This window comes from Podarcis vaucheri (genome assembly GCF_965113315.1).
Source record: "Podarcis vaucheri genome assembly, chromosome: 3".
NCBI classification, from domain to species: domain Eukaryota; kingdom Metazoa; phylum Chordata; class Lepidosauria; order Squamata; family Lacertidae; genus Podarcis; species Podarcis vaucheri.
Window position 1 is genome coordinate 96,914,787 of NC_138761.1, and position 22,558 is coordinate 96,937,344.

Genomic DNA, 22,558 nt, shown 5'->3' on the forward strand with positions numbered 1-22,558 from the left:
AACTTCAGTCATCAGTGGTTTTGATGCTGCTTTTAAAGGAGGAAAACTAAGAAAGCAACATACCTCTGTAATCTGTATGGTGTAATATGCATAGTTCAACATTGCCCTGAAAACTGGTTATTTCAGTTTGTTATAAAAATCAGTTTCTCCCCAAATTTGTGCTTTTCCTTCTGTAGTTGTAGAATGTTAGCAGAATTGTAGTCCATGTATTTTTTTTTTTTACTTTGCTAATAATGGTACAGTTGGAGTCATTCTAAGAGGAAGCAAAACTTATTTTAGCTGATTTCAGGTAGCTCACTTAAGCTTGTCTTCTAGAATAGTTTATTTTAAATATCCCAGAGTAGCTGAGAGAGTAGTATAATGTTTCAGTGCAGTTCATTATTATACCCTTATTGCAGCCTTGTTGACAGTTAGTAGTTTACAGAAACTCTGCAGTGTGGTCCATAGTTAATATTGCCGATGATGTAGGGCTGAGACTGGTTTAGATTCCTGTTCATATGCACACGCTATGCGTGAACACACACACTTCTCAGGTTACAGTAAATTGCCCCCTGTGACCTCCTTCCAGGCTAAATCAAGCAACTCAGCTGCATGCAGAAAAGTTTGATTCCTTTAACTTGCATGCAGACCAGTTTCACTTTAAAATGTTCAAAAAATGGGAGTGGGAAATATATATGAAGTAGGACCCAGGTAAGAGCAGAGATTCCTGCATTTGGTGCTAGCTTTTGTTTTTTCAGCCTCCTGAGCTACAATGGGAGGTTACTGATTCACGCCATGGATAGGCTGCACCATTATTTTGCAGGTCCTCGCTTGGAACTCATTCTGGGTACTGATCCTAGTGTAGCTGAAACATGCAAAAGAGGGAGGTATTGGAAGGCTTGGGAGAACTGCAGGATTATTTACAGGAATATAAAAGATATTGGTGGGAAAAGTGAAATGTGGGGAACCATTGAGGACTCAGTGGGTACAGATTCCAGACTGAGCAGAAGGAGAGGGGGGAAAGGAAAACAGGGTGGGGAGGTGGCAGAGAGAGGATGTAGAGTCCAGGGAGACCTGAATAGGAATGTTCTGCACTGCAACATTTTATGGTAGGTCCCATTGACTAAGTTCCATTTTAAGGTGATTTCCCAATTTAAATCAGTACTGCCCTGGATAAGGTTTAAGCAGCCCAGCTCATCTGCCCTGATGGCAGTTGGAGCTCCCAGTGGTTGCTTTGAACTTGAAGTCTCTCGCATCAGATGTTCTTTGGCTCCTCGCTGTAAAGCTTGTACCAAATAGATGACTATTCATTTAAACAACAGCTACCAATCTATTTTCTGTTGAAATCTTTCTGCATTAAAAATGCATTTTAAATGTTTTATTCCAAGCGGAATAAGTGCCAGACAGAACACCCAGAAGCCAACTCTACAATGGTGGGTTAATATTTAAGTTTCGGGGTTGACATTTTTTTAAAAAATAAAAATTTAGCAAAGCTTTTCACAAACCACCACAGCCTCTGGTTTTCTGCTTTTTCATGGACAATCTTCTATGCCACCCTTCTGCTCTCTATTAGTTCATGCCCATGTTTCTCCGTCTCTTCAGGATGGCATGGCTACTCCTTACCACCTCATATGTATGCACAAACTTTTAAAATCTTCTGGGTGAGGACTGTATTGCCTCTGTTGTTTGGAGCACCCGGCACGATAGGAATTGTTTCTTGCAGTAGGTTTTCAGTCATTGTATTGTTCCACTAAGTGCAAAAACCTCATGTGATACATTAAAATTGTTTTTCTTGTTAACATAGATAACTAGCATTGTGGAGTTTGGCTAAAGATGGCGAGTCTCGTGTCTCAGAGTTTGGTGACATATGTAGAAGAAGAAAATGTTCCTGCTTTGAAGGCACTTCTTGAGAAGTGCAAAGATGTGGATGAGAGGAATGAGGTAAGATAAATTTGTAATAAATATTTTAATATTGTAGACATACATTTTTATAATCAATAAACATATGCTGCTTTGTTGTTCCACAATGTGGAGGTATGAATTGGGGGGAGGGGAGAAAGAATTTTATTTGATAAAAATAAATTGATGTTTACCGTATTTTTCGCCCTATTGGACGCACTTTCCCCCCTCCAAAAATCAAGGGGAAATGTGTGTGCGTCCTATGGGGCGAATGCAGGCTCCTTGGCTTCAACGATAGCAACGCGAAGCCTACGAAGCCTGCACTCCGGAGGCTTTGCGTTGCTTCCGCTGAAGCCAGGAGAGTCTGCTCTTTGAGGCTGGCGGTGGAGGAAAGCAGAGCTTCCCCCCACCGCCAGCCCCACAAGCTGGGTCGAAAAGCCCGCAGGAGCCACGCAGGTGCGCGCCGCTCTTGGGGGCTTTTCCCCAAGGAGGGAGAAGGGACAGACTGGCTGAGTCAGTCCCTTCTCCCTCCTGTGGGCGTTTGTGGGAGATGGGGAAATTCCCCCACCTCCCACAAAAGCACGCAGAAGCCGCGCGCTCTTTAAAGGCTGTGCGGCTTCTACTGGCTTTTCTACGAGGGGGGACAAGGGACTGACTGGCCGTTTCAGTCCCTTCTCCCTCCTGGTCGAAAAGCCCGCAGGAGTCGCGCGTGGCTCCTGTGGGCTTTTGCGGGAGGTGGGGGAATTCCGCCACCTCCCGCAAAAGCAGGGAGAAGGTCTTGGAGTAGCACACAGGCTGCGTGCAGCCTGTCCGCTGCTCCCAGAGCTGCGGGGGGGGGGATCATATTTCCCCCCTTGATTTCCCTCCCTGAAAACTAGGTGTGCCCTATGGGCCAGTGCGCCCTATAGGGTGAAAAATACGGTATTTACTTTTTTCCTAATTGTATAACTTGAAGAAAAGACATCTCCCCCCCCCCACTCTCTGATAGTTTCTGCGATGCATATGTATAGCTGCCTGCTAAGTCAGAAAGGAATTGCTTTCACTTGTTTTCCAGCATAGTAACTGTAGAGATCTGTTGGATAAAGAAATAATAATAAAAAACCTCTCTGTAATCTTATTTGAGAGAAACCTCATCAAGCCCAGTGGACTTAACTTCTGAGTAGACCTGCAGAGGATTGGGTATTTTAATACGAGATCTCCATGGTGAAATTGAAGCAGGGCTTTCATTATTCTGGATTAATTAATTAAGGACACCTTTTTGTTTCTGGCTTCCCCCATAATTGGCTCTGTTTTCACATAACTACCACCATGCAGCCCCTGACAGCTTATCCTTGGGGAAGTGTAGCCCTTGACAGGAAGAAAAAAAAGGGTTCCTGCTGTTGATGGGTTTCAGCCTTAGCCATTTCCCTCTCTTCAATGCTGTTCGCTTTAACAGCATAATTAGGGCTAAACACGCTTCCATTTTATTTCCCATTCCATTTGTTTTCAGAAAATACACTTTTGTACCAAAATTTATTTCCTGTAGGAAATTCAAAATCCATGTAGAATGGTTTTATTTATTTAAAGCAATCATGCTGCTCAATAGTCCATACTCTATAATCATCAACTGTGATGACTTGGATATGCGAAACAAACATCACATAAATGCTACTTTTAAGTAGAGGTACTTCACAGTGTTCAGCTGATTGTCAGTGGGTGGAAAGATACCAAGTGATGCATATGAATTTGTCAATAATCCATCAGGTGCCCACATGGAAAAGTAGATTTAAAAACCTATCAGAACACCATAATTTCAAGGTGGGGTGGTGTTCTATTGCAGTATAGCAACAACAACGAAAATCCTTTATGAAAATGAATGTTTGATCAGAAATTCTTTTTTGGATGAAACAGACATTTACATTATAATATGGGGGGGCACAAGAAAATAATTAGTGCAGGATGCTTATTAAGCAGCAGTAAACAGTGCCCCTTCAGTTTGCTGAAACTTGTAACAATGGACCCATCTTTCTAATAATGTTTTCAGGAGTTGTTCTACAATTTCTGTTTGTTTGTTTAAAAATTACACTTTGTGTGCCATTGTGAAGCAACACATAAAACATTAGCAGCATTCTTGTATAAGAATCTACCTGTAAGACCATCTGTATAATTTATTAGTTTCTGACAATGTAATTGCATGTTTCACTTAATTTCAGAATGGTCAGACTCCGTTAATGCTAGCTGCTGAGCAAGGCAACTTAGAAATTGTCCAAGAATTGATAAAGAAAGGTGCCAACTGCAACTTGGAAGATGCAGTAAGTATTGAATGGGTGATCTAATTCCTTGCTGTATTATTCTCTCCTCCTGCTGCATGTCCTATTTTGACCACACCATTCTTTTATTAATCCCTCCCATGTGTTGGACTTGGGAGTCTTGTAAGCATGAAAGGTCCAGACAAGAGTGTGTATGTTATCACTTGCTGCACCCCATATGAATCGGGTACCCTCCAGATGTTCCTGGACTATAGTTCCCATCAATCTCAGCCAGCATGGCCATGTTCTGAGATGATGGGAGTTGTAGTCTATATTACAACATCTCAAGGGCACCACATTGTCCTTCCCTATCCTGGGATAAGAAGTCTATTTCTTCAAGGTATAGTCACTTCACTTCAACTGGTATAATCTGTGGTTTTAGTTAGCTATTGGACTGTTAATTTTTCCTTTCTCTCACTTTAGGATAACTGGACAGCTCTTATCTCAGCTGCTAAAGAGGGACATGCTGCCATTGTGTCAGAGCTACTTAATTGCAATGTGAACATGGAACATCGAGACATGGTATGGCATATGGGACCTTAGGGTGAAGGGCGTGTAATAAACAAATAACATTTTAGTCCTTCAAAATGGTGTAGGCCTTTTTTTTTATTAAGCTGCAGCACAGATAGATCTGTACTTCTAGTAGCTGACAGCATGCTGGGGTTGTGCCACTCACCAGGCCTCCCTCTGGCTGGTGTGGTGTAAACAAGTACAGCAGATTGGCATTTGCACTGTGCTGACCATGCTGCCAGCTCCCCCTCCCAATATGCAGAAGCAACTCAGCCTGAGAGAGGTCAGGTGAGCAGCATAGCTCCATCCTACCATGTGCTTCAGAGTTTGTTCTTTTGAAAATTTATCAAAATTCTGGTAACCTTTGAAATTCTTATGGATGATGGGAGTTGTAATCCAACAATGTCTGGAGTGCTGCTGAGAGTCTAGCCACATCTGGAGGGCCACTGTTTCCACACCCCTGAACTAGAGCAAATAATAGGAATTTTCAGCTAAAAGTAGTTTAGATGGATTAATACTCCTAGATTTCATTGCTCAGTAGCATGTTGTTTGCACCAGAGAACTGGGCTAACAACTGTGAAACATAATCTTTTATGCAAATGCTGAAAATAGATTTAAAAATGGTCCATGTATTGATTTCCTGTGTTAGGGTGGATGGAACGCCCTTATGTGGGCATGCTACAAAGGCCGTACTGAAGCAGCTGAACTGCTTCTTGAAAGGGGAGCAAACCCCAACATCACTGGCCTGGTAAGTTTTTTCCATCTTTGTTTCTATTTGCAGTGGGGATAGTAGGGGAAGAATTCTGTGGTAGAGTAATTTGCCATTATTAGCTTGTGGTTTGGATGCATATTGAGCAAATAGAAATTGAATTTAAAGTTCTCCTTTTATTTTTTTGGCCTAGGTCTACTCGTTGATAATTTGTATAAACTTAACATTTTGCATGGAGCACCTTTGAACCACCTAAAATACTTTGGGGAAAAAATATAAAAAATTGACACTGATTTATCTCTATTGATGCACAACTAGCTGTATGCAACAAATGGCATGGGATGTACATAACAACTGTACCAAAATATGTATTCAGCTAGTTCTGTGGTGCCTTGATTTTTATCCTAATGCAGATTAAGTACTGACTGCACAAGCAAAATCCCATGTCTTATTTTAAAGCCCCTGTAGGATGCAGTAGTGTGTAAGGATCTTTTCAGAGTCCCAAGTCTATTCAGATTTTTTGGAGGAGATCTGCTGAGATTCTGAATCCTTTGGTAGATGCATTCTGAGTCTTTTCTTATCATACAGCCTCCTTTGAGGCTCAGTATTACAGTTTTAATTCCTGTACTATGTTTTACATACACATTTCTCTCCACTCAGAAACATTCACGTGTCCAGGGCTGTGCTGCTACTTTACATACCGGCACATTCCTCCTTTTTATCAGTTCCTATATCAAGTCTAAGGGACGCGGGTGGTGCTGTGGGTTAAACCACAGAGCCTAGGACTTGCCGATCAGAAAGTCGGCGGTTCGAATCCCCACGACGGGGTGAGCTCCTGTTGCTCGGTCCCTGCTCCTGCTCGGTCCATGCTTCTGCTCCCTCCTAGCAGTTCGAAAGCACGTCAAAGTGCAAATAGATAAATAGGTACCACTCCGGCGGGAAGGTAAACGGCGTTTCTGTGTGCTGCTCTGGTTTGCCAGAAGCGGCTTAGTCGTGCTGGCCACATAACCCGGAAGCTGTACACTGTCTCCCTTGGCCAGTAAAGCGAGATGAACGCTGCAACCCCAGGTTCGTCCATGACTGGACCTAATGGTCAGGGTCCCTTTACCTTTACCTTTATATTAAGTCTACCTTGCCTAAGCTTTCTCTGCTGCCTCTGAGGTTGGTGGTGCTAGTACTCAAAGCTCCTTTTGTTCCTGCCGCTGCCTGTCCTGCTATCTCTGCTGATGTTTCCTCCCCTGTCCCAGCTGTTGGATGCAATAGGGAGGGGAGTCAGCACCTTCAGGCCAAGCCTCATCCTCTCTGGCATAGCTGGGTGTAAACACAGCTGTGTCAGAGCTAGTGGAATGTGGGAATTGGAGCGGTTTCCAGCTACCTCTCCACAGCTTGCTTCCATGCATCAGTCTTCTGGTTCAATCAAGGCTCTTGGGTATATATCACAGTCATGCTTGAAATTGGTCTTACTGTTTGTCCTTCCAAAAGAAGAATAACTTTATTTTTTCAGTTGTTTTATCCATTGAGTTATAATGTTATATGCTTTCTTGAGGTTTCACTATTAACATTTAGGTAGTATTGCAGTACAGTGGTACCTCAGGTTACATACGCTTCAGGTAACATACGCTTCAGGTTACAGACTCTGCTAACCCAGAAATATTACCTCGGGTTAAGAACTTTGCTTCAGGATGAGAACAGAAATTGTGCAGCGGCAGTGGGAGGCCCCATTAGCTAAAGTGGTGCTTCAGGTTAAGAACAGTTTCAGGTTAAGAACGGACATCCAGAACAAATTAAGTACTTAACCCAAGGTACCACTGTATAGAATTTTGTAATTCTTACTATTGTCAGAACTTTGTACAGTGGAACCTCGAGTTACAAACACCTCAGGTTACAAACGCTTCAGGTTACAGACTCCGCTAACCTGGAAGAGTTATCTCAAGTTGAGAACTTTGCCCAAGGTTGAGAACGGAAATTGTGTGCCGGCGGCGCAGCAGCAGCAGCAAGAGGCCCCATTAGCGAAAGCACGCCTCTAGTTAAGAACAGTTTCAGGTTAAGAACGGACCTCCAGAACAAATTAAGTTTGTAACTAGAGGTACCACTCTATAGGAATCAGGTATCTTGGGTGAAATCCATCTTTGCCTGAACATACTTCCATTCATACAGTGGGACTTCCCCTACCTCTCTCTTCACCCTCCCAATCTGTTCTGAGAGGTCCTCCATCCTTCCATTGCAGATTGCCGGGAGCTGCGTTGGGTGTGGGGAGGAGAAGGGGAAGGAGAAGTCACATTGGGCACTGCTTGATATTGCCCGTTAAATCTTGGGATTCTTACAACTTTCAAACCTTTTCTCCTCAAAGCAATACAGTGTCTATCCAATAATTTGGGCAGCAGGACGAGGCCACTCTCGTATAGTACAACTTTTACTGCATCATGGAGCTAAGGTCAACTGCTCTGACAAGGTAGGAGTTTTCTTTCCGGTAAAAGCTTACCTCGTTACCATAATAAGTTAAAATTGTTAAGAATGCTAAGATAGTAGCCTAAGCTCTGTTTCACTACATGGGATTTGAGAGGAATTTATGTTTAGACTTCATCTTAATTCACGAGGATGTTCTTAGTTAGAAGTTTTTTTAACCCACTTTGCATGAAATCCTGTGCATGCTTACCTATGCATATTTCCATTGGGGTGCTCTGAGCAATCATTCAACAGTATTCCAGCTCTAGTTCAGGCTTCTCCAGTCTTGTGCCCTCCATAGGTTTTAGGCTACAACTTGTCTTGTCCCTGACCATTGGCCATGGTGTCTGGGACTGATGAGAGTTGGAATCAAGTAAGAACTTGAAGGCACCAGGTTGGGGAATACTCTTCTAGTCGCTAAAACATTTAAAATAGCAAATGAAATAATTTTTAAGACTCCTTACAAGAGCTCACAGGCTGTATATTGTCCAAACTCTGCCCAATGATAGTACATAAACTGTTAATAGAGTGAGACTGTTGGTTATGGCCTCCTAAGGACTAGCAGATGCTGACCTATAGGTGTACTATATAATCTTTCATGATATTCCTACCCTCTCTTTATTGAATTAGCTGTGATTTTACCTCACTCTGAATCCACAATATATGACAATAGCACTTCTCAGCTCTACTATACCTATACTTTGCCTTTTCCCCCCTACCATTGATCTGTCTCCCTGCACTGCTTTGGGAATGTTGCCAACTTAGTAACTCTTTTAACTCCCTTTTCACATTTCTGTATTAGCGAGGTCTTCTGTTATGTTCTGGCATTCTCCTAAAATGTTATTTTCATGTCTTCCGCTTGAAATTCTGCCTACTTACTTGACACCTTTCTTCTCCTGCCCACTCACAAACTGAGGGAGTTTTTTCTGCTTTCAAAACAAAGCTGGAATGTGTCTCATATGTTCAAAATATATTCTACAGTATGGGACGACTCCGCTGATCTGGGCTGCAAGAAAAGGTCATCTGGAATGTGTGAAGTATTTGCTGCATATGGGAGCGGATGTTGATCAAGAAGGAGCTGTGAGTACTTTAAATATTATTCTAATAATAAAGCAGTAGATAGTGTTTAAAGAAGATGGGATCATGGTGTCTGTTAGTCCAGATGGTTTAGTGCTGGGGTTGCTAGCCTGGCATCTGAAGACATGTGCCCACAGAGGACTACCCTGATGACCATACCATCCTATCCTTCTCCTGCCCAATTGAGGGCTTTCTTCCGGCTTAATTGTGATGTGGAGACATTTTCCTCTGCAGCTCTGACAATCACAGCAAATTCTCAAACCCATACAGTTAGGATTTTAAAAAGTCTTTTATTAGCTATTATTTTGCAATTTCAGGAAGGAGTCATAGTTGAGGAGGAAATAATTAACTCTTATCTCCTGAGCTGTGTTGCCCATGCCAGAAACCCATTTGTTGTGCTGCTATTGGGCTTGAAAGAAACCTGTTGTATTGGATTCTAAGGTCTGTGAATATAAAGTCTGGGGTGCAGATTTTCCTGGCTCTGGGGGATTTTTCCTTACTGCTGTTACCTGAAAATGTAGAATTGCTTTTGGCGTAAAAGTAATAGTGGAATGTAATGGTGTGTTTGAAGTTAATGCTACTGAAATAAGATGAACTTCAGAAGCGGAGGAAAAAATCTCCTCCTGTATTGACCAGTTAGTCTCATACCGCCACTAATATATTGTGTGTTTTCTATCTCTTCCCCTCTCCAGAATTCCATGACTGCACTCATAGTAGCAGTAAAAGGTGGTTTCACAGATTCAGTAAAAGAAATCCTGAAAAGGAATCCAAATGTCAACTTAACAGATAAAGATGGAAACACAGCTTTGATGATTGCCGCAAAGGAAGGACATACTGAAATTGTGCAGGACCTCTTAGATGCAGGAACCTACGTGAATATTCCTGACAGGGTAAGTAAGGGTATTGATAATGTGTATATATACATTCATTATTTTTTAAAATACTTATAACATAAAAAGCTATTTTGGAAGTGCTTTAAGACATCTGACTGTGTTTTGTCCTCATTGCAGAGTGGAGATACTGTGCTGATTGGGGCTGTCCGAGGTGGTCATGTTGAAATTGTGAGAGCCTTGCTTCAGAAGTATGCAGATATAGACATTAGAGGGCAGGTAAGTAATTCTGCGTGAGTTCAGGATTTTGAAAAATGCTCTTGTAATATATCATTTCCAAAAGCATCCCTTGGAGACGGGAAGTACATTTCTAGATGGCATCTTGAAAACCACTTGATTTCCTACTGTATTTGCAACTGGAAAGAACAGTGCACTTTAACATGACACATAAAGACAAACATTTTGTTCCTTGGCATTCTATACTTACTGTCTCTTAAAGTAGGTATGTAAAGTTGGTATATTTGTTTTGATCATAAAGAACATCCATGCCCTATTCTGCTCCTTGGGAGCATTGCATCCATCTTAGTTTTAGGCACTTGCTAGTGAGTCTAATTCAGTGAGTCATGAAGCCCTTGCCTACCATCTTTATATAAACTGGTTAACCAAAAATCTGCTGTTGCTTTTAGTCATGGAAGGGGGATTGAATCGAGAGCTCAGAAGCCTGCAAAATGACAGGTGCTCAGACAGTAGCTGCTATTTGTCGGTGGATCAGAACAGCAGCTGATGCTGAGTACATAATCAACTGTCAGGCTGGACTGTGAAATCAGAATATTTCAGCTTTTCACTATAGTAAAAATATTTCTTAAGTACAACTGTTGCAAGGAGTTTCCTGAACCTACAGTTCAGAGGTGATGCAGTACACATTGCAGTTGCTTTGTTGATATGATGACGCTGAGCTACTGTTTTTAAAAAATAAATAAATACGGAAATCTTATGCAATTCGTTATATATCCAGTACTGTTCCTAAAAGCAAATACCAGCAGAAGATTCTTCTTCCCAAGGCACACCCTAGATTTCTAGATTTGGTTGTAATATAGTGTTTAGAGAAGATTCTCCATCCCTTTCAATTAAATATATTGTGTGTGCCAGCTTTTTGTGAAGTGGTTTCTGAATGCCATGTGTTGAAGATTTTTTTTGAAATACTATAATCCTAATTTTAACACTGATATGTAACTTACATTACTTTTTTTAAAAAAACACCCCAATGTCAGTTTCCTTTTTCCATTCTGAATTTTATCACTTTGCTATATAGTGTTGAATATAACCTGCATAATACGTGGTTTGTGAAGTTAGTTTGACTGCATTTAAAGTGCTTTTCAAATATGTTGTTTATTTGTAGGATAATAAAACTGCTTTATACTGGGCTGTTGAAAAAGGAAATGCTACCATGGTTAGAGATATCTTGCAGTGCAACCCAGACACTGAAATATGTACAAAGGTAAATATACCATGTCATGGCTTTGATCTTCAAGATAAGGTTTATTTTTCAACAATGCTTTTTCGGTCTTCCCTGTGTTGCGGAATATGGCATTTTTGTTAAAAATGTTGTCTTCCCTAAATGTGAGGAGAGAGTACTTGAGTACAATTCTAGTTTGTTCATATTTGCTTTTCTGTGCTTGAAATTTTCTTTTACAACTATATTCAGAAAGCCTGTGGAGCACATTAAAAATACATATCACCAGCATTTCCCATCACCTTTAAAAAAATAGAAAATCAATACCTTAACTGAAATGCATTTTGAGCGGAGGCTATATGCACATACTTAAGCTAATTTTCCTTCTGAGATGCTTTCCCATAAATAAATTTAATGAGAAATGCTTTACTTTGTATTAATTAACAATAACTACCATTGCAAATTAGAACATCAGCAAAGGAAATAATTCATTGCATGGGGAAAACACCATACCAAATTTGTGTTCAAGGGAATGCTTAACAGCACAATCCAAATCCAATATCTGCTGGGATAAGATAGCTTGGATTTAGAGGGGCTTTCTTGGATCACCAGAGGCTCAGCCAGAACTATGCTGGAATAAATCCCTCATCCCAGCTTGGCCAGGGCTCAGCCAGCAGAATTTAAGCCTGCATTACTTACACCAGCATAATCTCTCCCAAAAGGGGTGGGACTGGACCCAGCAAGGAGAGACAACAACCTATTCCAAATCCTGTTCACATTGGTCATTCAACCTAGGGCCCAGTCCTCACAACCTGGGGCCTAGACCCTTGCAGAGACTTCCAAACAGCATTTAGAATAGTAGTAATGTATGATGCGGGTGGTGCTGTGGGTTAAACCACAGAGCCTAGGACTTGCCGATCAGAAGGTCGGCAGTTCGAATCCCCGCGACGGGGTGAGCTCCCATTGCTCGGTCCCTGCTCCTGCCAACCTAGCAGTTCGAAAGCACATCAAAGTGCAAGTAGATAAATAGGTACCACTCCGGCGGAAAGGTAAATGGCGTTTCCGTGTGCTGCTCTGGTTCGCCAGAAGCGGCTTAGTCATGCTGGCCACATGACCCTGAAGCTGTACGCTGGCTCCCTCGGCCAATAAAGCGAGATGAGCGCCGCAACCCCAGAATCGGTCACGACTGGACCTAATGGTCAGGGGTCCCTTTACCTTTACCTTTATGCTGGTGTAAGTTATGCCAAGCCAAGTTACACCAGTTTCCTCTAGTTAAGATTGCTCTGTAAATGTATTGAGGAATAACTGGACTTCATTATGTAATACTGAGTATCTGCCTTGAAAAACAACAACATGGGCTACCAGATTTGATCCCAAGGACAAACAAAAATTTATGTTACAATGAAAATTACCTCAAACTTCTAGGCTGGTGGTGGGTACTTAATTATTATTTTTTTGCCATAAAATATGCAGGTGTTCCAGAATTGAAAATTCATTGCTGCCAGAAGGCCTGTTGTGCCTGTCTGTTTTGAAGGCATTCACAAAATACCATTTTACTTTTGCTTTTAGGATGGAGAAACACCTCTTATAAAGGCCACCAAGATGAGAAATATTGAAATAGTTGAGCTTCTGCTTGACAAAGGAGCTAAAGTTTCTGCTGTAGACAAGGTAAACTGTAGTTGATAACCACTGTATTTATTTTAATTTATTGTTCCTAATGCTTTCACCAAACTGTTTAGGGCACATTGTCCTCTATTAAATGAAGGCAGTTGAAAATGATATTGAGGTAGATAACTAATTTTACACATGCTTGTAAAGAAGAAGGACCTGTCAGAATAATTCAGTAAAATTAACCCTAACCCTGGATTTTGCTTTTACAGAAACAGAATTTGCAAAGTGAAGAAACGAGTTATTTAGAGAGCGAAAAAACTAAGGGAAGGTCCTGTTCTAGGGGGATAAGGGATGGCAGTGAAGGGAACTTGTCAGGGCAGCTTTTGAGTAAGTAAGTGATCTACTCCACAATAGCTACATCCTCACCCATTCTCTTTTGCTGTTGTTACAGAAAGGAGACACCCCACTTCATATTGCTATTCGTGGGAGAAGCCGTAGGCTTGCAGAACTGCTTTTGAGAAATCCTAAAGACGGTAGACTGCTTTACAGGCCCAATAAAGCTGGAGAGACTCCTTACAACATTGACTGTAGCCACCAGAAAAGCATTTTAACTCAGATATTTGGAGCTCGTAAGTATTGTGCATTTTCTTCTTAATCTGCCAGCTTCCAAGCTGCAAGGAAGTGACCAAGGCATCAAGTGAGGACCGTTGCTTGCAAGCAGAGGGGGTCTCTCTCACTCTACCCCTAACATAGCCAGCCTTCTCCACCCGTTCACCTATCCCTCCTCAGCACAGCCTCCCCTTTAGCTCCACAAGCCTATGAAGAGAAAACAGCTGCTCCTGGACCAAAGAAGAAACCTCCCCCCCACCCTGGCCACCTTTCCCAACCAAGCACTCAGGAGAGGGCAGCCTGGAATGAAGAAAATTAGAAGTTACATAAAGACAGGCCACACTGAAAAGAAACTGAAGTTCTTTTCGCCTTTGTCTAAGGGAGGCTTGTTTTTACTGTTGTTCTAGCAGCCTGCTTGCTCATTTTTTTTTGGGGGGGGGGGCTTCCTCTTCTCAGTGGTACCTTGCAGTGGGTGCTCTCCTGTTCTCTCACTCTGTGTGTTTTCTTTTCCTGGATGCAATAGTGTGTCTTCCAGGACCACTGCTTCTTCCTTAATGTGTGTGTGGCTTGCTGTGGCAATCTTTTCTTATCGCACCGCTCCTCTCTCCTGTGTGCATGCACATTTTCTGCAGTTCTTTCGGCACACACACAGCAAAAGAGGGGTGTGATGTATGTGGCTTTTTCTGTGATAATATACTCTGGTTTGACCGCTCCGCAACTTGTGTGTCTGTGTTTGTACACTCCTGCAGTGCTGCTCTCACTGCACCAAAATCATCTTTCAGGTAACAGCATGCAAAAAGAAAATAAATGTGTTAATTTTATGTGGGACTATGAAAAGAAATGAGGGTTTCTTTTCAAGAGTGAGTGGTTTATTTTAAGTTGCTTTAAGCATGCTGGCCATGATTCGCCAATGTATGAAAACCTAAATACTTACGTTCATAACTAATTTACTCCATGAAGCCTGTTTGGTTTTGCAGGACACTTGTCTCCGACAGAATCTGATGGAGATATGCTGGGTTATGATCTTTATAGCAGTGCACTAGCCGACATTCTTAGTGAGCCAACTATGCAGCCTCCCATCTGTGTTGGGCTGTATGCCCAATGGGGAAGTGGGAAATCTTTTTTGCTCAAGAAACTTGAAGGTAAAAATTACTCCAGTTTATGCTTTTTTATACGAAAGATCTGCGCTGAGAAATTTGGAGAACTTAGAATTGTTAAGGATGGCTGTGTTTCAGTTATTGTATTGTTGCAGGATGTGTATTGGGTAGGCTTGCCTTAAAGTACAAATGGAATCTAATCCCCCCCCATCCCTTCTTCTTAGTCACCCCATCCTTATCATGCTTTCTAATGGAAAAGTAATTTATTTATTTAAAAATGGTAGATTGTTCTGCAAGGGAGCAATTGTAGCCATACAGAGAACCGCCTCTGGAATTACCTTTTGATTATTTGAATTTGAATCATTTTGATTAATTATTTTCTTTTCTCTTTTTTTAGATGAAATGAAAACTTTTGCTGGGCAGCAGATTGAACCTTTGTTCCAATTTTCCTGGCTGATTGTGGTCCTTACGCTTTTGTTGTGTGGTGGCGTCGGTTTACTGCTTTCATTCACTTTGGATGCAAAACTTGGAATAGCAGTGGCACTGAGCTTGCTGGCACTGCTCTATGTTTTTTTTAGTAAGTCTTAAATTGGATTTATTAAAAACCTATTATGTGCCCAGAATTAAGCTGAAATTTAGTCCACGAAATGAAACTGTTCGGATGTTGAACTAAATTGTGAAACGTGGATTTTCAATATACGATGTATTCAAGTACACTAGCACAAAAATAAGGGTAGCTAAATATTTACAATACTCAGGTTTCAAATATTTGTAAAATTGAGAAGGAGGCCAGTACCTGTCTTTTGGCTCCAGAAATACAATGTTCCATTAATTTTGAAGATTATTAATTACTGTTCCACGACATTATCAATGACAATGATATAAAGAAATATGCATGCACCAAAATTTGCATGTCCCAAATTTTCACACCGCCTGCGAAAAGTTGGGTGTTATTGCTTCTAGCTTTTAAATGGGAAATAACATTGGGGTCTGCAGCATCATATTCTTCAGAAGAAGCTCAGAGAAAAAAAATGGGTGTGTACATAACTTAAGAATTAGGATTGTTAAGTATAAGCTAATTGCTTTTGTCATGCTTTATCCAGAAATGCACTGTGGAACTAAATGAAAATAGTTGATAATTGCCATAAAATATATAGCAATGATAAGAGTTAAAATGTGATTGGTGTCAAAAGGGTTTGTGATTTGGTTTCCTGTTTAAAGCCCATAACGGCTATTAACATTGAGGGTATTTGTAAAACGTCTTCTTCTAGCTGTGATATACTTTGGTAGCCGAAGAGAAGGAGAGAACTGGAATTGGGCATGGGTGTTAAGTACAAGGTTGGCAAGACATATTGGCTACATGGAGTTGCTTCTTAAACTTATGTTTGTGAACCCACCGGAGCTGCCAGAGCAAACAACTAAAGCCTTACCTGTAAGGTTAGTATAATCTCACATCTTGTTCTTCTAGTTGTGAATCACATCAGAGAGCATCTGCTTTAAAAAAGAAAAATGTCTGATAGTCAAATGCTCATCTGAGACCAAGTTTCACGGAGATCAACTGAGCTAGGATCTTTAGCCAATACACTAATTAGATTGACTATGCAGCCACTTACCTGTATAGGACTGTCCACACAGCATAGAAATAGGAAACATTCTCTTTTCAACATTCTATTGTGCTACAATCTCTTGGAACTGAACTTTGAAATTCCTCAGGTGGCAACGCTGTGTAAATCCTGTGTGTGTGTGTGTGTGTGTGTCTGCCTGCCTGTATTTGGATTTTTAAATGTCTAACTGGGTTGGTTCCTTGAGATCTTGTCTTGCAGCAACAGAGAGAAATATTGTTGGGATCACTGGCAAACTCGCCAGTAAAACTGCAGAATATTTTCCTAGGCGTGCTAGGAAGCTCTTCATCAAAATACAGTTACTAACACTTTGTTGGATTTTCTCTAAGGCTGCAATTCTGCATGGAGTGACATGCCTTTGTGACATATCTGGGGTTGCAGCCAGCAGTAGACCTACTCATTGTAAACCAATTTAATTTAATGAACATGACTAATCTAGGCCCATTAATTTTAGTGAGTCTACTCTAAACCCTGGAGTCCTGATTAAGCACTTGGTTGAAATAATTCCTGTTTTACATTGTTAGAAGTGTGTAGAAGTTAAGAACTATCATTGCATGTTTTTTAAAAGCAGGGGAGGAGTGGCAAATAAAAATGCAGAAGTTTACTGTATTAAAAGCAGCCCAGCAGTTTAAAGAAGTGTATCTTAATGACACAAAAAAGCTTATTCTATCAGCGAATAGCAATCAAACCGTTTCATGTATTTGTCTTCAGATTTTTATTTACAGATTACAATAGGCTATCCAGTGTTGGTGGAGAAACTTCAATGGCTGAAATGATTGCCACACTCTCAGATGCCTGCGAGAGGGAATTTGGTTTCTTAGCAACACGTCTTTTCCGAGTATTCAAGACTGAAGATACTCAAGGTGTTATTATTATTATTATTATTATTTTACCAAATCACTGCTTTTTCTCATTTCTGTTGTAACAATGGAACAATGCATCTGCTTCGCAAATATATTTTCCCTGAAACATTTAGAAAGCGTATAATAAATGGAAGAAGCCAGAAGGTCTGCAGATATCCCCATGGTATAAAAATGTTTGAAACTTAGCAGTGGTGGAAAGAATAACACATAATGTGAAGTTCTCCAAAGATCTGTAAAATCCTCAGGATCTTCTTTGGATCTGTATTTTTTCTCAGGAGAGAGGCATTACTTTTGCTCTTTTAGCCTGGCCTCATAAACAATCCTCTGTGTGTAGTTCATATAATAGCTAAGATAGAAGTGTTGTTGGATGCTAGCTAGCTACCACCAGCCCTAGCTAGCATGGCTAGTAAATAGGGATGATGGGAGGTGTTGGCAAAAATATCTGGAGGGCCACAGGTTCTCCACCCGTGGACAAGGGTTTCTGGAACTTGTGCAGCTAACTCATCTTGAAGCCATGGCTGAATGTAAAGGGACCTCATGTTAATATTTTTCAAGAATATCATGGAATCCTAGAGTTGGGATCCTCGCCCTACGATGCAGGAATCTTGACTAAAGCCTCGATGACAGGTTCTGCTTAAAAACCTCCTATAGCTGCTGTTCTTCTAATTTCATCTCAGTTTTAAAATGTCAGACTGTTAAATTTGGTGGTGGTACTTGAGTTTCCTGCTGAACGTAGAAAAGTGCTTAGCAGTTGTTGGTTTGTTTCATAGGTAAAAAGAAATGGAAGAAAACTTGTTGCCTCCCATCCTTCGTTATTTTCCTTTTCATTCTGAGCTGCATTGTTGCTGGGATCACTCTTATAGCTTATTTTAAAGTGAACCCTGAAAACATGACAGTGAATGCTATTCTGATATCATTTCTATGTGTTGTGGGTTTGGGCTTCATCTTGAACTGTCGCACGTGGTGGCGAGTGATGGACTCAGTCTTGAACTCACAGAGAAAACGGCTTCATAGTGCTGCTTCAAAACTACACAAGCTGAAAAGTGAGGGGTTTATGAAAGTAAGTATTTTTATATTGTCATAAAAACTGTGGCAGTTGCTTTGAATTGTATGATGCTTGTTTAACTTGAAATTTAAAAGGTGGGGAGTCATGAGAATAAAGCACTTCATCAGTTATATAATTGAACATTTCCGTCTTTTTTATTTAATAGAATTTGTACACTACTTAATTGTAAATAAAACCTCTAAGCCGTCTTGATTTATATTTAATTCCCAGTGAACCTAAGGAATACATTTGTGCAAAAGGGGTTCACTGTTTTAAACAGTGAAAGCAAAATGTATCATTTCAATGAGATTCGTGTTGGAGGATGGTAACACTACCATTTTGACACTACTTTTATTTTATAGGTTCTTAAATGTGAAGTGGAACTGATGGCAAAGATGGCAAAAACTATTGATAGCTTTACTCAGAATCAAACGAGGCTTGCGGTAATTATTGATGGATTGGATGCATGCGAGCAGGACAAAGTTTTACAGATGCTTGACACAGTAAGTAACGACTTTACTATTTTACCTTTGAGTGGGCAATCAAATACTTTTAGTGTTCTGAAATCAGTCAAGTACAGTGGTACCTTGGGTTACATATGCTTCAGGTTACATACACTTCAGGTTACAGACTCCACTAACCCAGAAACAGTGCTTCAGGTTAAGAACTTTGCTTCAGGATGAGAACAGAAATTGTGCTCCGGCGGCAGCGGGAGGCCCCATTAGCTAAAGTGGTGCTTCAGGTTAAGAACGGACCTCCTGAATGAATTAAGTACTTAACCTGAGGTACCACTGTATATGAGAATAATATTTCCTTTATATTTGGTTTCAATCAAGACCAAGTAATTGTGACTAAATCTTGCCAAAACCAATGGAACAATTTAGCTGTTTTGAGTTGACTTGCTTTCAGTGGAACTCACAGCCCAAGCCTCTGTTCCACTTATATCGGGGGCTTGCTCCTAAGTTAAGATCTTTGCCTGAAGAGATTGCATGAATTGTTTTGGAGCTATAACATTGAAAAGTGGCATGTGATTTCATCCCCGCCCCCCCTTTGTGAGCTAACCTGAAGAAACAACAGCAACAAGATCCAGAGAATCCCTTGCATGAGTGGAAGGCACTGTTTCAACAGTCCCGCCTCCTGATTTCTGCCATTTCTACCCCCTTCAGCAGTTCCATTAGTCACATCCCAAAATATCCCAGAAGGCAACTTCTTGTAGAGTGTGAAGGGCTGAAGTGACAAGATGAAAGCGGGAGAGCCCTGTTGTGCAAGTACTTCTCTGGATCCAACCCAATCTGTGTTCCATAAAAATAGCCTGTTGAACTTTGTGTCTCAGCAGAATCGTTTGCTTCCTGTGGTGGCAATATATGAGTGCGCTGTTTGCAATGTACACCACAGCACATATTTGCAGCCCCCTTCCACATTTTACCTCCTGCTGAACTGGGAGTGGGCAGCAACCCAGTACAGAAGAGATGGGCAGTGGCGGGGTGCGGGGTGAGCCTTAGCGGTCTTCCAACTTCTGTCTAGGAGTGTCATGAAAGCCTTGCTACCCGAGCCACTTGTGCCATCTTTACTGTGACTAGACCACCCATGGGATACAAATGTTGAATGATTTCATTCATTTTTCTTTTTTCTTTTCACAGGTTAGAGTCCTGTTTTCAAAAGGCCCATTTATTGCAATTTTTGCTAGTGACCCACACATCATCATAAAGGCAATTAACCAGAATCTGAACAGTGTGCTCCGTGACTCAAATATAAATGGGCATGATTACATGAGAAATATCGTACACTTACCTGTCTTTCTTAACAGCCGTGGACTCAGTAGTGCTAAAAAGATGATGGTAGCCGCAACCACAAACGGAGACGTCCCATACTCAGATGGTGCAGGTATAGTGTATTATAAATAATCAGGCATCAAAGGCCAATAGTGGTGTTTCTTTAAAAAGATAGCATAAATATTTGAACGATTACCACTTAGTAGAAATCACCTGTTGTATGGTAAAATGAAAATGTGTTTTAATGAGAGACATTTCCTAGGATTCCATGAAGATGTTGATCGAAGGGTTTCACAGAATAGCCTGGGAGATGTGACCAAGCTTGGAAGCAAAACAGCTCTCAACAGGCGGGTAAGAAATGGCTAGTTGGAAATCTTTTACACATAATTTACACACGTAAATTATTGTTATGCATTTTAGCAAACAGCTGTTTGCTAAATTCTGGGTTCATATTCATAAACTGGCTTCAGATGTGGTAGAATTCTTTAAGTTCAGTGGCTTTGTGGACCCTGGAGTAGGTCCACAAATTGCTGCTAGAAAGTGGTGCTTGGCAAGACTAGATCAACCATGTCGATCATTTAATGTCCTGTCTTTATGGTAAACCCTCATAAGGCATCTTACAAAAATATATACGTCAAAAGCAAACATAGTAAGAGTGGAACAAATCTAATAATAAAAATATCTGCATAGAAACCTTAAAATAGGACATATTAATTCAAGATTATATTTGGGAAGTTGTTTTTGATACAGCTTTTGCTAACAAGTAGGCTTAGTATGTTCAGAAGAAACATACGAGTACATTTCTGATTTGTTTCTTACATTGAAATCTTTAAGCTCCATAGGTGCACACTTTTGAAAGCTACACATCTCATAAGCATTTGAATCTGTGATATAGAAATAGTGTATTGTGGACAGCAACATCACTAACTTTCTTTAAAAGTGTCACTGAAATGAAAATTATTGCAAGAAATACCTACATATTTTTTCTTGGCGAGGCATTTCGAAGTATGTTAGTGACTCCTGGTGTTTGTCCAACTCTATTCACCTCTGAATTCACTAATATAACATCTTGCCTTTTGGGTTGATAGTAAAACATGAAAACAGTTCATACAAATAATACCTGTGTTCTCTCTCCACCCACCAAAATTAGGACACTTACAGAAGAAGACAAATTCAGCGTACCATTACACGTCAAATGTCTTTTGATCTGACTAAGCTTTTGGTTACAGAAGACTGGTTCAGTGATATTAGCCCACAGACTATGAGGCGATTGCTAAATATTGTTTCTGTGACAGGTCTGTTTCCTTATTATACTTTACATATCAAAGTGAGGCATTTAAAACCTACAGTTTCCATGCTATGTGTAGCATGTCAGCCATGTACCATAGTCTGTTAGCTGTCCTAGGAAAGAAAAACTGTTTACCTGTTTGTAGAGATCAAGTCCACAGTTCCTCCCTAGTCTTCTAGAGTGAGCCATGGAAATGAGACTTTGGGTGATGAGAAATCAAATAATTTACACCATATTCATTACACACTGTTTTCACAATAAACATGAAAACTGCATAAAAGTCAAATTATCCAGAGAAAATTTGGGCAGTGTCAGGTGAGCCAAACTATGGCTGCTGGAGTTGCATGATTTTCTATTTACGGTTGGTGATCAACCTGTGGTGCAGGGACACCATCTATTTGGGGCTGTTGGGGGCCAAGGCCTCAAATTTTCATTGAAGGGGCTGGGCCCACACAAAGTTCTGTGGTGGCCGCACACCTTGTGACGTGCAAAAGTGATGTCAGCATGGTGCAGGGCGTGCTGATGTCATGTGCGCACGCCGCATTGATGTCATGCAGCCCCGGGCCTTCGAAGTTGCAGGGACAAGGCGGCATGCCTGCTGTGGCATAATGGCTTTTTGGGTTCAATCAAGAGCTTTTTCTCATCCTTCAATAGTGAAGTTGGCTGAAAAATTACAGAATGATCAGGTTTTTCAACAAATTGCCTCTGGTATTATCAGAGAAGCTAACTTGAGAAAAGCAAAGCACAGGTAGTATAAAGTACATGAGGTGACATTTATCTGTGCATGAACAGAACGAGCTTCTATTCGTGCAGTGGGGCTTCCACTTCTTCCCCTCCCTTCTATAGCCTTCCATGCATCTCCAGAATCAGATGTTGGGAGGCTGGTGGGAAGAGAGAGAAAGGGGAAACCTGTTGCAGAAGAGAAATGAAATGTGGTTTCAAATTATGAAGGCAAGGTTTATTCTTGATTTCCTAACTGTGGTTTGTTTTGGGGGAAACAAACCATGAGCGCTGGCCCATATACAAAGCTGAGTCAGTTGCTGTATGCTTTGTTGCCCCACTTGAAGGATTTCTGCACAGCATGGCTAAACCAACTTGTGACTTTGCGTCACGTCCATATGTGGCCATTAAGTTCCTTCCTGTGAACTCAGAACTTGCTCGGTTGTTGGTGCCATTTTGGTTGGTCCAAATAAAGGTATGGCTCAGCTGTGGATTTTGAAATTTACCTACACAGCCTTTCATATTTTAAAGGTCGTCTACTGAGAGCTAATCAGATCACTTTCAACTGGGATAGACTGGCTAGCTGGATCAACTTGACAGAACAGTGGCCATACAGGACCTCTTGGCTCATATTGTATCTGGAAGAAACAGAAGGTGTTCCAGATCAGCTAACTTTAAAAACTATCTATGAGAGGTAGGTGTGATTTTGAAGTTTCCATTTGTTGGTGGGTGTTCAAAAGT

The 22,558-nt window shown here is 40.9% G+C and overlaps 1 protein-coding gene across 10 annotated transcripts in view; it reads left to right on the forward strand.

Annotated features, from left to right (window-relative positions):
• The window catches only part of KIDINS220 (kinase D interacting substrate 220), a 61,312-nt gene that overhangs the window by 8,753 nt on the left and 30,001 nt on the right, over window positions 1–22,558 (forward strand). For all 10 annotated transcript variants that reach the window (XM_082215386.1, XM_082215394.1, XM_082215385.1 and 7 more), the window contains exons 2-22: window positions 1,784–1,920; window positions 4,071–4,169; window positions 4,590–4,688; window positions 5,326–5,424; window positions 7,736–7,837; window positions 8,812–8,910; window positions 9,600–9,797; window positions 9,918–10,016; window positions 11,137–11,235; window positions 12,760–12,858; window positions 13,253–13,430; window positions 14,388–14,552; window positions 14,905–15,084; window positions 15,779–15,944; window positions 16,841–16,992; window positions 17,763–18,052; window positions 18,400–18,540; window positions 19,678–19,921; window positions 20,072–20,160; window positions 20,960–21,104; window positions 22,349–22,511. In XM_082215386.1, coding sequence (XP_082071512.1) covers window positions 1,813–1,920; window positions 4,071–4,169; window positions 4,590–4,688; window positions 5,326–5,424; window positions 7,736–7,837; window positions 8,812–8,910; window positions 9,600–9,797; window positions 9,918–10,016; window positions 11,137–11,235; window positions 12,760–12,858; window positions 13,253–13,430; window positions 14,388–14,552; window positions 14,905–15,084; window positions 15,779–15,944; window positions 16,841–16,992; window positions 17,763–18,052; window positions 18,400–18,540; window positions 19,678–19,921; window positions 20,072–20,160; window positions 20,960–21,104; window positions 22,349–22,511 — 3,014 coding nt within the window. In that variant the 5' untranslated portion in view covers window positions 1,784–1,812. The remainder of the gene's footprint in view (window positions 1–1,783; window positions 1,921–4,070; window positions 4,170–4,589; window positions 4,689–5,325; window positions 5,425–7,735; window positions 7,838–8,811; window positions 8,911–9,599; window positions 9,798–9,917; window positions 10,017–11,136; window positions 11,236–12,759; window positions 12,859–13,252; window positions 13,431–14,387; window positions 14,553–14,904; window positions 15,085–15,778; window positions 15,945–16,840; window positions 16,993–17,762; window positions 18,053–18,399; window positions 18,541–19,677; window positions 19,922–20,071; window positions 20,161–20,959; window positions 21,105–22,348; window positions 22,512–22,558) is intronic.